Genomic DNA, 16,035 nt, shown 5'->3' on the forward strand with positions numbered 1-16,035 from the left:
GTGCAAGCAGGTGCGTCAAATGGCGAGAGAGGGAGTGCCACACTCTTTTTTCTTTTCTATTTTATTTTATTCTATTCTTTTTTTCTTTTCTTTCCTTCCTTCCTTTCTTTCTTTTCTTTCTCTCCTTTCTTTCTCTTTCACTCTTTCTCTCTTTCCTTCTCTCTCTTTCTCTCTCTCTCTTTTCTGTCTTCTCTTCTCTTCTTCTTTTCTTTTCTTTTTTCTTACAGGATCTTACCCTGTCACCCAGGCTAGAGTACAGTGGCACATTCACAGCTCACTGCAGCCTCAACCTCCTGGGCTCAAGCAATCCTCCTTGTCTCAGCCTCCCATGTAGCTGAGACCACAGGGGCGTGCCACCACCTCCAGCTAATTTTTAAAATTTTTTCTAAAAACAGGCCTCACTTTGTTGCCTAGGCTGCTACACTCTTTTAAACAATCAGATCTTACATGAGCAAGAGGGGCACCAAACCATTCGTGAGAAATCTATCCCCATTACCCAAACACCTCTCACTAGGCCCTACCTCAGCATTAGGGGTCACATTTCAACAGGAGATTTAGAGGAGACACATACCATCTTAACCATTTCTAAGTGTACAGTTTTGTAATATTAATTACATCTTCATTGTTTTGCAATGATTACCACTATCCATCTACAGAAGTCTTTCCATCTTGCAAAACTGGAACTACGACCCATTAAACAATAATTCTCCATTTCTCCTCACCCCCAGCTCTGGCTACCACCATTCTACTTTCTGTCTCTATGAACTGACTACTCTAGGTACTTCATATAAGTGGATATATTGTATCCCTTTTACATATTAAAACTTTTGAGTAGTTCTGCAGTAAATAAATATGCTTAACATTATCGTGTTTAAGTTAGTTGCCATTGAAACTTTTCTCCCACAGTAACACGTGAAGGAACATACATTGGGAATATCAACTGATATGCACTGTGCTAGGATCTAGAAATACCATGTGGACTCCAACACACATAGAAATAAGGAAGTGGAATTCCAAAGGAAGGCAAAGTGTAAAGTCATCTTTATGGAAATGAGTGATGAAGGTGAATACCTGAATGAGATGTCAAGAGGAGGAACACACTGGAGAGAAGCAGTAAAGATTTAGGACTGAACCTTAAAGACATACAGGCTTGAGAGAAAGAAAGCATGTAAAGAAGACAGAAATGGTTAGAAAGGTAAGAATAGAATTTTTTTTTTTTTTTTTTTGAGACAGAGTCTCAGTTTATTGCCCAGGCTGGAGTGCAATGGCACGATCTTGGCTCAACTGCAACCTCTGCCTCCCAGGTTCAAGCATTTCTCCTGCTTCAGCCTCCAGAGCAGCTGGGATTACAGGCACGCGCCACCATGCCTGGCTAACTTGTGTATTTTTAGCAGAGATGGGGTTTCACCGTATTGGCGAGGCTGGTCTCAAACTCCTGACCTCAAGTGATCCTCCTGCCTCAGCCTCCCAAAGTGCTAGGATTACAGGTGTGAGCCACTGCACCCAGCCAGAAGAATAGATCTTATACTTACTATTAATTGAAAAACTTATAGATTTTGGACTGACTACAAAAGGGCAGTGATATTCAAAATTGATCAACATGATATACAAATAGATATTTTCAAGTTCATTGGTCATTAAAACTGTCTTATGTATAAGCAATACACAAGACAAAATAAGGCATTTTTTTTCAAAGATCTATGCACAAAAAAATTTGTTGCAGCATTATTTGTGATATCAAAAGTAGGAAATAGCTGGGCATGGTGGCTCATGCCTGTAATCCCAACACTTTAGGAGGTGAAGGCAGTAGGATAGCTTGAGCCCAGGAGTTTGAGACCAGCCTAGGCAACAAAATGAGATCCCATCTCTACACAAAAATAAAAAAATTAACCAGGTGTGGTGGTGTGTGCCTGTGGCCCCAGCTGCGCAGGAGGCTAAGGTGAGAGGAACCCTTGAGCCCAGGAGGTCGAGGCTGCAGTGAGCTATGATCACGCCACTGCACTCCAGCCTGGACAACAAAGTGAGACCCTGTCTCAAAAAAAAAAAAAAAAAAAAAAAAATTGTGTGAGGGGAAATAACCTAAATGTCCAACCATGGGAGAATTAGTAAAAGAAATCACAGTAACTGCATGTGACTGAGTCCTGTGTTACTATAAGTCACATCTTAAAAATGACTTACTAACAGGAGCATGTCATTAAATGATGTGCACCTTAAAAACTTAGAAATTTCCATTGTTTATTTTTAAAAACATCTACATAGCACTATGTGTCAGGCACTGTGCACTTTGTTCATCTGAACTCATCTTTTTATGGCGAGAGATACAATAAAAGTCAAAATACAACAGTCTGGAATTTCACCATACGAATTGGTGTTAAAATCTGATAGATAAAAAGAACTGTAGAGACAGACTGTAATAGGTAAGTAGGCACAAAAGACATAAATAGGCTGTTCACAGAAAAAAGGCAATAAACATTAAAGGATGCTTAAAAGCACTGTGAGTCTGGCTAATGCAAATTAAAACCATGAGATACTATGTTTTGCTGGTCAGAGTGTAAAAATTAAGGTAATATGCATTATTGTTGAGCAATGAGGGAACAACATATTCATTACTGTTGGAAAATAATCTGGCAGATCTGTTAAATTTAAAATATGGCTGGGCGCGGTGGCTCACACCTGTAATCCCTTTGGATTTGGGGATTTGGGAGGCCAAGGTGGGCGGATCACCAGAAGTCAGGAGTTCGAGACCAGCCTGGCCAACATGGTGAAACCTCGTCTCTACTAAAAATGCAAAAATTAGCTGGGCGTGGTGGTGGTGCCTGTAGTCTTTGAACCCGGGAGGTGGAGGCTACAGTGAGCCGAGATTGTGCCACTGAACTCCAGCCTGGGCAACGAGAAAAAGACTCCGTCTCAATAAAAAAAAAAAACTTTAAAGTATATACTCTTAATACCCAGCTATCTAATTTTGTCAGTCTGTCCTATACAAATAAAGCATCTTTGTGATGGTAAAAAAAATATAGAAATAACACATTTTTAAGAAATAGTTTGATAAATTCTAGTATATTCATAGTAGGGAATACCACACAGCTATTGAAAGAGATCTATATACATTGGGCTGGAGGCTGCGCATGGTGGCGTGCCTTCTCCTTTTGGGTCACTTAAGCCCAGGAGTTTGAGTCCAGCCTGGGCAAAATAGAGAGACCCCATCTCTAAAAAAATTAAAAATAAATAAATTGAGCTAGAGAAATGACTGTGATACATTGGGAAGAGAAAAATGAAAGCTGCCAAGTAATGTATATAATATGATCCCATTTTTGTAATTGAATAAAAGGCAAGAAAAACACCCTTTAAGAAAATTTTGTATACCCTGTGTATATATGAGTAAGCCTAGGGAATGGTATAGAATGATATTCAGCACCGAAAGAGTAGTAGGTAGGAAATTGTACTTCTATACTGCTTTATATATGTAAAATGAATGTTTTTATTTTTATAATTAAAAATCTAATAAAAACAGTAAGTTAGATGGCTCAGAGATAGGATTTAAGGAATCAGCATACAATTAGTGAAGTAATTAACTCAAGAGTTATTCATATTTTAGAGGAACGGAATGTGGCATAAACTCACAGCAAATATAACTATTTTATAAAATTAATTAATTTTAGCAGTAGTGAATGGATGACCAATTTCAAGAGAAATGATGAATACATTTTCTCTGCCATGGAACATAGTCAAGATTTAGTTCTTTCTATGTAGATCCTCTGAGCTACTGCTGAATTAAAAACAGCACTAAGAAAAAACTGTAGTTTTTACTTGGCCATCCTAGGAGTTCCAGGACTTTGTAGCATACAAAGTGAGCAGAGATGATTTAAACTTCTTTGTGCCTGTTTTGTTTTGTATGACTAATGGGCTGTTCCCCTGGCCTTGATTTGCCAGATTTGCATTCCTTCAGAGCATCATCCCTTCCCGGGAACTACCGTACTAGATTCCAAACTGAAGCTCAATTGCAAAAATTCTACACAATTTGCGCTTTCCGTCTTTAAAGGAGAACTGGAAGTGTGAACAAGCATTTCCCAAATCCTCAATCTATGGAAGACAGGATAAGAAAGGCTCCTTCCCTGTCAGCCCCCTTTTCCCAGGTTCAAGGCAGTAGAGAACCTGTCTATCAGAGAAATCTTGCCAATAAGATCCATGTGATAGAGGCCTTCAGAGCACCCACCTTTATAGGCATTCCAGAATGATTCAATAAAATCTGCCACTTACCAGCCTTTGGGGAAGAAAAATATAGTGATTTCTTTTTTAATCATTAAACTTTGTTTTAGTGGGATAGTAATTGTTTTTATTCTTTTGTAGCATATCTGTCACCACCACCAGTATCTCAGTGAACAAAAGCAGTGTTACTTAAGCTTAGCTAACTAACCTTCAGGGAATATTTAATTTAATTCCTGTTTGCTCTTCCCTAGGCCTTTGTTTTGCTTCCCATGGCATTAGTTTGCCAACTCTTGTTATTTCTGGCCTTCTCTTATAACCCTTGCTGTTTTGTACACTCCCTGAGGATTAGGGCAACATCGTACTCACCTTTGGATCCTCTACCCTTGCCCCATTTGCCTGCCATTTTCACTTATCCTTCAAAGTCCTTTGCAGGTGACACCTGCTATCTCTGAGAAGGCTTCCCTGGCAGCCCCAAATGTCTTCCTCTGATCTACTTCTACAACTTGACTAACTTTTGTTATGGAACTTTCTGTATATTATTGAAAATATCTGCTGATTTGTTTGTCTTCCCTCTATACTTTTTCCTTGGGAGCCAAGTCCATATGCTTAATAACCATTTGTCAAAGGGAACTTTAGTGCCTAGTGGAAGGTGCCTATTGGAAGGTGCCCAGTCGAATGCCTTTTACATAGAAGATTCTCCCCATAGTTTGTTCAGTTAGTTGCTGAAGCCACTAAATATTGGGCATATTGTTATAGAATGCTCCTTGTTGACCTTCAGGTTTCAGTGTATTCATTCACTCAACAAATATTTGAATGCCTACTATGTGCCTACACCCTTACTGAGCCAGAGACATACATTCCTTTAGGAATGTATGTTAGCTACTAAAACATTCCTAGTCTAGGTACTGGAGATACATCAGTGAAGACAACTGACAAAAACGCCTGCACGCAGTGGAAGTTCTATTTTAGTGGAGCAAATCAAACACTAAACAAAATAGGTAAAGAAAATATATAGTATGTTAGATGGTGATAATTGCTATAAAGGAAAATAAAGGTGGAAGATAGAGAGTATTGGTGCAGGAGAACTTAAATCCACCCCCCACCCTGCCCCAAGATGTGTATTCCTGTAAGTTCTTTTTTTAAGAATTCAATTTTAAATCTTATCTGGAAAGATATCACTGAAACAGCGAAGTTTCAATAAAGACCTGAGAAAGTCATGAATATTGAAGGAGAAGAGTATTCCAGGAAGGGGAACAGAAGGTGTAAAGGCCCTCAGACTTTCCATTGCTGTGCTTTCCATTGTTTGAGGGCCCCATTAGAGAGGGTTTTAAGCAGATGAGTAACATAATTTGACTTCTACAGCTGCTCTTTGACTTACGATGAGGTCGCATTGGGATAAGCCCATCATAAATTGAGATACTTTCAACTTAACAATAGTTTCATCTGAACATAAAGTCAAGGATCATGCTGAATGCATATCACTTTTGCACTGTTGTTTTCTGTCAAGCAGTTTATATTTTCAAAGGAGCATTCTTGTAGCTACTATTGAGACTAAACATGGGGATGGTGGCAAGGGCAGAAATAGGGAGATAAATTGGAAGTCAGTTGCAACAACTCAGGAGAGAAATATATCCTATATCCTTCTGAGTAAATCCAGTATCAAGTCTGGTCTTTGAACGACTAGTTAACTCTAAGACTTAAGAGCCAGCAAAGGAGACTGGGGAGTGGCTGGGAGAGTAGGAGGAAAACCAGGAGGAGGTGGTGTCATGGGAGTTAAGGGAAGCCTAGGAAAAGTTCACGACGTCACCAAATGCTGAGAGGTCACTTAAGGGAAAGAGAGGCTGCCAAGGGTCCTTTGAGTTTTGTAGTTAGGTCATAGTTGACCTCGGCAATAGAAATAATTTTAAGAAAATTCATGCCAAACTATACAAACCAAAGTTTCTGTTTGATAATAGTTTTTATAATAAGGATGCAAATTAAAGTGTTGTTGTTTTGGGGACAGGGTCTCACTCTGTCAGCCAAGCTGTAGTGCAGTGGCACGATCACAGCTTACTGTAACCTTGACCTCTTGGGCTCAAGCGATCCTCCCCACCCCAGCTTCCCTCGGAGCTGGGACTACAGGCACATGCCACCATGCCTGGCTAATTGTAAAAAATTTTTCTAGAGTTGGGGTCTTGCTGTGTTGCCCAGGCTGGTCTCAAACTCCTGGGCTCAAGCAATCCTCCCACCTCAGTCTCCCAAAATTAAAATGTTTTGATCACCTGTGATATACCAGGCCTTGTCCTAATTTGAATTTTAATCTTAATTTTTACAAAACCCTATAAGGGCAGTACAGTACATTGTCTCCATCAATGGGGAAACCTCAGTTCAGGGTCTTGCCTAAGTCTGCTTCCAGAGCCAGTACTCTTAACCATTAAGCGGAAGCCACCTGTGTAATGAAGCTACTAAAACATACATTATAAAGCAGAAATGCTGGACTGATAACAGCAATATGGTTGAACCATGGTACTTTTATAGCATCTACCTTTCGAGATCCCCTTGAACATAAATGCCATCTGTGTTTGTTGCTGTTGCTACCCCATCACACTGCCACATCCTGTCTTTTTACCTCCTTTCCTGCTTATATGAAGGTGCATTCATACACTGTCCTTAGACACACCTCCTGTCATCTGCAGTGTCACACACAAAGTTAGCAACGTCCATCGTCAGGGAAAATTGCTTGAAAACAGCCTTATTCACAAATATACACATACAAAATTGTCATCCATTAAGATTCTCTGTTTTTCTTTGTGCTTCTGTAGACAGTCTTCTTTTGGGGGTGGCTCACGTGTTTATGTACACAGATTTTCTCATACCATATGTCACACTCCTGTGCTTTAGGCCCATTACAGACACCCTTACTGAGCCAGAGACATACATTCCTTTATCTGTTTAGCAGAGGCAGTGGAGGCAGTGGTGGTGAGCTGCATAGCAGCCAGCAGCAGTTACAGTGATGGCAGTGGCTTATTTGTTTATCCCACTGCTCAGCAGAATGCAACTCTTTTAAAAAAAGACCAGAATGATCTGAGATGCCAAGGCTTAAAGAGAATTCTTGGTTCTCAGCTTCATAAAGGACCATCTCAGTGATGAATAACAGCATCTTCACTGCTGTTATTAGGCAGCCCTTCTCCTTATCTTTACTGAAAAAGTGAGGAAAGGAGAGACTGTGTCATGTGGAGTGTCTCTTTGTGATGAATTGTATCTCAGATGGGAGAGGGAGGGTGAGGGGCTATGGCAACCTGAGTCTTTTTTTTTTTTTTTTGAGACAGAGTCTCACTCTGTCGCCTAGGCTGGAGTGCAGTGGTGCGAACTCGGCTAACCTCAACTTCCACCTCCCAGGCTCAAGGGATTCTCCTGCCTCAGCCTCCCAAGTAGTTGGGATTATAGGTGTGCCCCATCATGCTTGGCTGATTTTTGTATTTTTAGTAGATACAGGGTTTCACCATGTTGGCCAGGCTGGTCTTGAACTACTGACCTCAAGTGATCTGCCTGCCTCGGCCTCCCAAAGTGCTGGGATTACACAGACGAAGTTGCATAAACTCATATGAATGCATGAAGTGCAAGGAAGAGACAGCACAATATAAGGCCATATATAAAAGGGACAGATTATTGTATATCTGTGTGTACATGTAAGAATTGTTATGATATACTGAGGAGCCCATTGTGGCAAATAGTGCTGAGCCATAAAAGTTCTTGCCAACCTACTGCAATTGTCCAACCTGCAGGATCCTGGGACTGAACACATCTGGACAGTTCTCTGTATTGTTAGGCCATGGCAGGTAAATTTTTGACCCCTTGACGTCATAAAAGCCTCCATACCATCTTCACCAAGACACCTAAGGAATCAGAACCCAGTTGTCTGTAGCAGTCCAGGTGATATGTGAGGGTAGGCTGTTTTGCATAATGGTTAAACCTGAGACATTCTAGTTAAACTTTTCGACAGTTTCTCATCTGTAAAATGGAGACAATAGTATTCACTTCAAACACTGGCAGCACTGAGACAGCACATGTCAAATTGCTCAGCATGGTCTCTAACATGGAGTTAGCTATGTTGATATAACTGAATAAACAAGTGTGTGCCCTACAGCCCGTCTTTACCAAGGCTGAGATTTTTTTTTCACAAGGTTCTCTCCCTACTCCCCTTCCTCATCAGAAAGAAGTTAGCTTTGCATTGGCCTCTTCCCCAGCAAGACTACTTATTAGCTCTGGGAGGGTGGGCAGGACATTCCTTCATCATCTTCCGTTGGTTTAATTCTCTTATTTGACTTGAGGAGACAAGAATTGAGAACATATAAAGGCATTTATATTGCCATATCAGGCTGCCCAGTACAAAATTCTCTCTATTCCAATGTAAATTTTAAAACAATTTTATTAGTATGTCCTTTGGCCTTTCAAGTTGGGGGGAAAAATCAAAACCAGTATTCTGTACTAGAAAAATCTAACTGACATTTGTCTTACATTTTGTCATCCCAGCCAAAGTTAGGTAATCAAATGGAACTTTAAGAACTAAGCTTTACTGAACAAATTGTGCCTTAAGATACACTAAAACTGAGGCGCGGTGGCTCATGCCTGTAATCCCAGCATTTTGGGAGGCCGAGGTGGGTGGATCACCTGAGGTCAAGAGTTCAAGACCAACCTGGCTAACATGGCAAAACCCCATCTCTACTAAAAATACAAAAATTAGCCAGGCATGGTGGCACGCACCTGTAGTCCCAGCTACTCAGGAGGCTGAGGCAGGAGAATCACTTAAACCTGGGATGCAGAGGTCGCAGTGAGCCGAGATTACACCACTGCACTCCAGCCTGGGTGACAGAGCGAGACTCTGTCTCAAAAAACAAAAACAAAAACAACACATTAAAACTACCTGTGCTGTCTACAAGCCTCTCGTATTTAGTTCTATTTCTTCAACTGCCTGGCTTTTTCCCTTATCTTCACCTGGATAACTCCTGCCTGTTCTTCAAGACTCAGATGTCGTTCTCCAGGAAGCCTTTCCTAATGTCTTTTCCCTGGAAATATACATTTTTAAAAGTTAGATATCTTTACTCCAAGAAACCTGTATTTATTCTGTCTACAACAGTTTCTTCCTCTGCAGTTTATGTAGTTGTCTCTTCCTTTAGACACTGAACCCGCTAAGAGCAGGGATTAAACTTCATTCATTTTTTACATTGTCAATGCCTGCTATAAAGAATCACATAAATGTGTGAATGAGGTTAAGTTTACACCTTATTCCTGCTCGGTGTGTATTATTAGTTTATGAGGACATCTTGTGGCTAGATCATTTATTGCTATAAACAGACGATCATAGGCCAGGCGCGGTGACTCACGACTCTAATCCCAGCACTTTGGGAGGCCAAGGTGGGTGGATCAACTGAGGTCAGGAGTTCGAGACCAGCCTGGCCAACATGGTGAAACCTCATCTCTCCTAAAAATACAAAAATTAGCTAGGTGTGGTGGCATGTGCCTGTAATCTCAGCTACTTGGGAGGCTGAGGCGGGAGGATCGCTTGAACCTGGAGGGCAGAGGTTGCAGTCAGCCGAGATCAAGCCACTGCACTCCAGCCTCAGCAACAGAAAAGGACTTCATCTCAAAACAAAAAACAAACAAAAAAACAAAAAACAAAAAACCCAACAACAAAAATCCTGTTCTAAAATTTATTTTTGACATTGATTTACCTGTTTTGCAAAACATGACATAATATTGTTTAGGATGTTTTATATCGCGTGGTTCTGTTTTCCTTCAGGGCCTTCAACAATAAAACCACTAAATAGGTGGTTTGTGAAACTCTCAAATGTCTTCCTGGTGGGAGTCATACCTAGAGGTTACTCATATATAGTTAGTGATTGGGAGATGTGAAGGTGGAAGGACCTACATCTACATCTCAGTTTCCATCACATCTTGGGTGATCTTGAAAATAAATCACTCTGAATTTAAGTTCTCTGCAAAATGGATGTTGTCTCTTCCTTACTATATAGTATATGTAAAGTGCTTGGCACAGTGCCTAGCATATCAAAGTGCCTAATAAATGGTACTTATCTAGAATATAACCAACCATTTAATGCTTGAGACATCCCCCTACTCCCAAACACAACAGACACACCAAATACTCATCCATATTCTTCCTGAACACCTCTAGTGAGGGTGGAAATTACTGTTTTGGATGCAGCACATTCCACTCACAGCTCAGCTCTAACTTATACCATGATATTATATCCTGATGGTTTTTCCTAGTAATTTAAACATAAATATATAAGAAACCTTACCTTTCCATAAGTTGCCTTTTTAAAGATGTTTGATATAAAAATCATAAATTCTTTTTTTTTTGAGACTGAGTCTCCCTCTGTCATCCAGGCTGGAGTGTAATGGCATGATCTCAGCTCACTGCAACCTCCACCTCCCGGGTTCAAGCAATTCTCCTGCCTCAGCCTCCTGAGTAGCTGAGATTACAAGGGCACGCCACCACTCCCGGCTAATTTTTGTATTTTTAGTAGAGACTGGGTTTCACCATGTTGGTAAGGCTGGTCTCAAACTCCTGATCTCGTGGTCCACCTGCCTCAGCCTCCCAAAATGCTGGGATTACAGGCATGAGCCACCACCGTGCCCAGCCAAAAATCATAAAATTTTAAATGCATTGTTGCGTATGTTTATCTTTCATGTAATACTTTTTCCTTATACTTACTATAAATGGGCCAACACCTTAAAAGCAGTAACTTACTTTGCTGGATTTTATTGTTACATTTATACTTTATACTAACATGGGTTTATAGTATAAAAGTTTTTTTTAAATGCTAGTAACTCAGTGACTGAATTTGTCTTTTAAGTTGAACTGTTCATTAAGTGACTTAAAATGTTATTATTATTCTGCTTGTACAAAACTAGGAAACAACAAATTAAACCTATAATGAGTTAACAGATCTCAGCTGGGTGGCTTTGTTGGCGTCAAAGGTCCAATGAGATATTAAAAAATGCCAGGCGTCATACATATGACTGAAAAGCTCAGACTGAATGTTTAATTTCTGCAGAGGAGTGAAGATCAGCAAAAACTACTATTTTTTCACTAAACACTCCTTTTTCTTTAAAAATAACTTGCATAAGGGTTAATTTCTATCAGAGATTGGCAATTTACTTGAATTTCTGAGTCAACTTTTTTCAGAAGATTCAGTTCAATCCATTGTTCTTCATGGGCTTTTTTAGCTTTTCTAATTCTACAGAATGAATGTTTAGGATTCTTTTTTTTTACACTTAGATTACTCTTGTCTCTGCTGCTCCTGGGAAAGTGATTTGTGAAATGAAAGTAGAAGAAGAGCATACCAATACAATAGGCACTCTCCACGGCGGTTTGACAGCCACGTTAGTAGATAACATATCAACAATGGCTCTGCTATGCACGGAAAGGGGAGCACCCGGAGTCAGTGTCGATATGAACATAACGTATGTATCCAAACTGTATTCCAAATACCTTCTGTGTGATAACTGTCTAAACAACTGAGACTAAACACATTTATATTATTAGTAACGCATGAGATTCAATTCGCTGCTTATCTCCTTAACTGCACCTATAGATTTTGTCCTAATATTCCACAGCCTTAAAATCTAGAACTAGAGCAGTTAATTTGCAAGTACAGTGTGTATCAATAGTAAAAAGGGAATGATCCCAAACATTCAAAAAAGCAACATTCAGCTTTTAATGTGTATACTGATGCAGGGGGAAAAAACCACAAACTGATGGCTCATAACTGTTTCATACAGTCCTTAAAAGTGCCATTCAGGGCCAGACGCAGTGGCTCACGCGTATAATCCCAGCACTTTGGGAGGCCGAGGCAAGAGGATTGCTTGAAGCCTGGAGTTCGAGACCCCCATCTCTACAAAAAATAAATATTATTTAATTTTAAAAATACCACTTATAACACTATGAGGATTGTATTGAGTACATACAATTCAAAGTAAAGTTAGAGTTCATATACACATTATAATCTTACTCTAACAAACTGAACACCATTGCTGGGGTTTTTTTTTTTTTTTTTTTTTTTTGGACACGGAGTCTCCCCATCACCCAGGCTGGAGTGCAGTGGCGCAATCTGGCTCACTTCAGCCTCCGCCTCTGGGGCTCAAGTAATTCTCCTGCCTCAGCCTCCCTAGTAGCTGGGATTACAGGTGTGCGCCACCATGCTGGGCTAATTTTTGTGTTTTTAGTAAAGATGGGGTTTCACCATGTTGGCCAGGCTGGTCTTGAACTCCTGACCTCAAGTGTCCACCCACCTCAGCCTCCCAAAGTGTTGAGTTTTAAGAATGGGCAGCAATCCTGGATCTCTCCCTGTGACTACACAGACATGTTCTGTGAGTTAAACTACATGATCAGGGAACAGTGCCCCTCAGGGTCAAACTTCCAAAATGTAAAAAACTCAATTCCAACATAAACTGGTACTATTGCAGCCCCATTCAATAAAGAAAGAGCTGGGCACAGGGATTTAGTTTCAAGACAACTGCTTTTTCCACCTAAGCAACAAAAATATAACTAACTGAGAGGTCAGGTTGAGAGCCATTGTGAGTAGATATGAGGGTAATGGAAATAATGTAGGCTTTTTTTTTTTTTTTTTGAGACGGAGTCTCGCTTTGTCGCCCAGGCTGGAGTGCAGTGGTGCAGTCTTGGCTCACTGCAAGCTCCGCCTCCCGGGTTCACACCATTCTCCTGCCTCAGCCTCCCGAGTAGCTGGGACTACAGGCGCCCACCACCATGCCCGACTAATTTGTTTGTATTTTTAGTAGAGATGGGGTTTCACCGTGTTAGCCAGGCTTGTCTCGATCTCCTTACCTTGTGATCTGCCCGCCTTGGCCTCCCAAAGTGCTGGGATCGCATTGGTGGTTCAGTGGTAGAATTCTCGCCTCCCAAAGTGCTGGGATTACAGGCGTGAGCCACCGCGCCCAGCCAATGTAGGCTTTTAAGGAATCTAAATATTTTATCAAGTTTACTTAAGAAACATTCAGTCCCTCTTCATGGGAATAACTTGAGGGTACAATAAGCAAATTACAAGATGCAGCCAAATGCCCTTTTTGAAATTAAGATGTACAGAAAAGAAAGGCTCTGCTTATGTTACTGGTGTGCATATTCAGCAGTCCTTATTTCATGTGGTAAGAGGTAAGATCAGTAGATGACTTGATTTTCCCTAAAAGTCTCTATTAAGAGCAGAGAGATCTTCAAACCTAGCACTGCATTTCATGATCTACTAAGGTACTTTTGCCTTTAGAACCCTAAGGAATTTTCAGTAAGTCAAACATAGTTTTGGCCTTTCAAATATGTGTTGCCAAAAGCATTGGCCATCAAGAGCTGCCTACGCTTCAAAAACTGATTCACTTCAACAAAAACTAGGACATGGTCTTTCAAAAGTTAGAGATATTTCAAAAGTAAATGAATAATGTTACAGTCAGTTAACACTTCATGATTCACTCTTTGATTTACTTGACATGGTACCAAATTTACTCCACCCCTGCACATCAAGTTCTATATTATACAGACTGAGGATGCCTGTTAGACTGTGACTTAGGTTAAAAACAAGCGAGGTTCCAAAACAACAAAAGGGGAAATTTTAGAGTATTACTGACAAAATGTCAATCTCCAAATTCCCCGGACTTAATGTTTACTCATCTGTAGCACAAAGGGTTCCTTATCTTCCCTCAGTTTAAGTTAATGGCTGTTAGCCAAAATTCTTGATTTCTAAGACAAAATTTAGGGAAATAATAAAAACTGGCCAAACTACTACTAAACATACCATTTTTCATTTCTTTACATTGAGGTATGTGAATTCAAGACAAGCCTGTTCTTTCCAGCAATAAGATCCACCTTTTTTTTTTTTTTGAGATGGAATCTTGCTCTGTTGCCCAGGCTGGAGTCCAGTGGCGCGATCTCGGCTCACTGCAACCTCTGCCTCCTGGGTTCCTGCCATTCTTCTGCCTCAGCCTCGAAAGTAGCTGAGATTACAGGTGCCCACCACCATGCCTAGCTAACTTTTGTATTTTTAGTTGAGACGGGGTTTCACCACGTTGGCCAGGCTGGTCTTGAACTCCTGCCCTCAGGTGATCTGCCCACCTCGGCCTCCCAAAGTGCTGGGATTACAGGCTTGAGCCATCGTGCCCGGCCAGATCCACCTTTCTTATACATCCTAGCCATAAATACTGAAGTCTTATTTTGAATATGGCAAAAATACATATCCTTTTTAAAGGTTTCTTTCTAAAAAGCAGAAACATAAAAATAAACTGTAAGGAAATTATTTCCCTTTAAAACATTAACATTTGTTTTAAACAATCCTCATCTCCCCAACTTTTTTTTTAATTAGCTGGAGCCAGCTGAGTTAAAGACAACTTATGATTACAAGTGACTAGGATGTACATCTCTGAAAAATATAGACAGTCCATCATCAAGATTGTAAGGACATCATATCAATTCCTTATAGTTGTTATATTGTCATTTTAGAGTCAAATAAATTGTAAATATGGATAGGACAATATATAGACACCAAGTGATATTTCATCTAAGAAGTTAAGGAGATTAAATGAAAGCTGGAGGAAATCTTTCACCAGCCCCAAATAAATGTGAAGTGGGAAATGTAAAGGGAAAAAAGGGGAGGCAAGAAAACCTCTTCTCACATATTTGGGAAAAGAAACTTGTGTGGGTAAGGAATGGGTAAAATAGAACCTGGTTAGGACCAGCCATTCACATTTGGTAGTACAGAAAGCTTACCAATACTACCGTTAAACTATTTTTAGGAGTAAAATAAGTTACATAGGAACGCTGTTGTGAGATGCACACAACTTTCCCTTTGAAAAATTATTTGCTGTTAACTATATTCATTTTCTTTCAAGGTACATGTCACCTGCAAAATTAGGAGAAGATATAGTGATTACAGCACATGTTCTGAAGCAAGGAAAAACACTTGCATTTACCTCTGTGGATCTGACCAACAAGGCCACAGGAAAATTAATAGCACAAGGAAGACATACAAAACACCTGGGAAACTGAGAGAACAGCAGAATGACCTAAAGAAACCCAACAATGAATATCAAGTATAGACTTGACTCAAACAATTGTAATTTTTGAAATAAACTAGCAAAACCAGAAGCAGCTAGAAATATTCTTGGAGGAAAAGGACCTGGATATCAAGTAGGGTAAAGGTGGGGGTGTCTTTTTTCACTTTAAGCATCTTGTTTTCTAATCATGTGTGATAATTGGGTGAAAAATTCTTAGCTCAAAGTGTTTTAAAAACAGGTAAAGCAAAGAAACTAGCAGGACCACTCTCAGTTAAGATTAAAACTAAAGTTCAGTGTTAAGCTAAAGGAGAAATAGAAATTAATGGTTCTAATTCTGTTTGGGCTGCTAGGAACAACAGAAATTTTTCATGGTTCTAGAAGCTGGAAAGTCCTGGGTCAAGGCCCCAGCAGATCCTGTTAGGTGAGGGCCCGCTTCCTGGCTCATAGATGGTGCCTTCTCACTGTGTGGTGGAAGGGGCAAGTGAGCCCTCTGGGTTCTCGTTTTTGAAATGGAGTCTCGCTCTGTTGCCCAGGCTGGAGTACAGCAGCACGATCTCGGCTCACTGCAATCTCTGCCCCCTGGGTTCAAGTGATTCTCCTGCCTCAGCCTCCCAAGTAGCTGGGACTATAGGCATGTGCCATCACATCTAGCTAATTTTTGTAGTTTTTTGTAGAAACAGGGTTCACCATGTTGGCCAGGCTGGTCTCGAACTCGTGACCTCAGGTGATCCACCCGCCTTGGCCCCCCAAAGTGCTGGGATTACAGGTGTG

At 40.4% G+C, this 16,035-nt stretch overlaps 1 protein-coding gene across 2 annotated transcripts in view; it reads left to right on the forward strand.

The window, feature by feature from the left end:
- Window positions 1-15,355, forward strand: part of ACOT13 (acyl-CoA thioesterase 13) — a 34,686-nt gene extending 19,331 nt beyond the window's left edge. For both annotated transcript variants that reach the window (XM_055390367.2, XM_063707370.1), the window contains exons 2-3: window positions 11,489-11,673; window positions 15,100-15,355. In XM_055390367.2, the coding sequence (XP_055246342.1) occupies window positions 11,489-11,673; window positions 15,100-15,256 (342 nt within the window). In that variant the 3' untranslated portion in view covers window positions 15,257-15,355. The remainder of the gene's footprint in view (window positions 1-11,488; window positions 11,674-15,099) is intronic.
- Window positions 15,356-16,035: the final 680 nt, after the last annotated feature.

The sequence above is a fragment of the Gorilla gorilla genome, chromosome 5, assembly GCF_029281585.2.
Source record: "Gorilla gorilla gorilla isolate KB3781 chromosome 5, NHGRI_mGorGor1-v2.1_pri, whole genome shotgun sequence".
Taxonomy (NCBI): domain Eukaryota; kingdom Metazoa; phylum Chordata; class Mammalia; order Primates; family Hominidae; genus Gorilla; species Gorilla gorilla.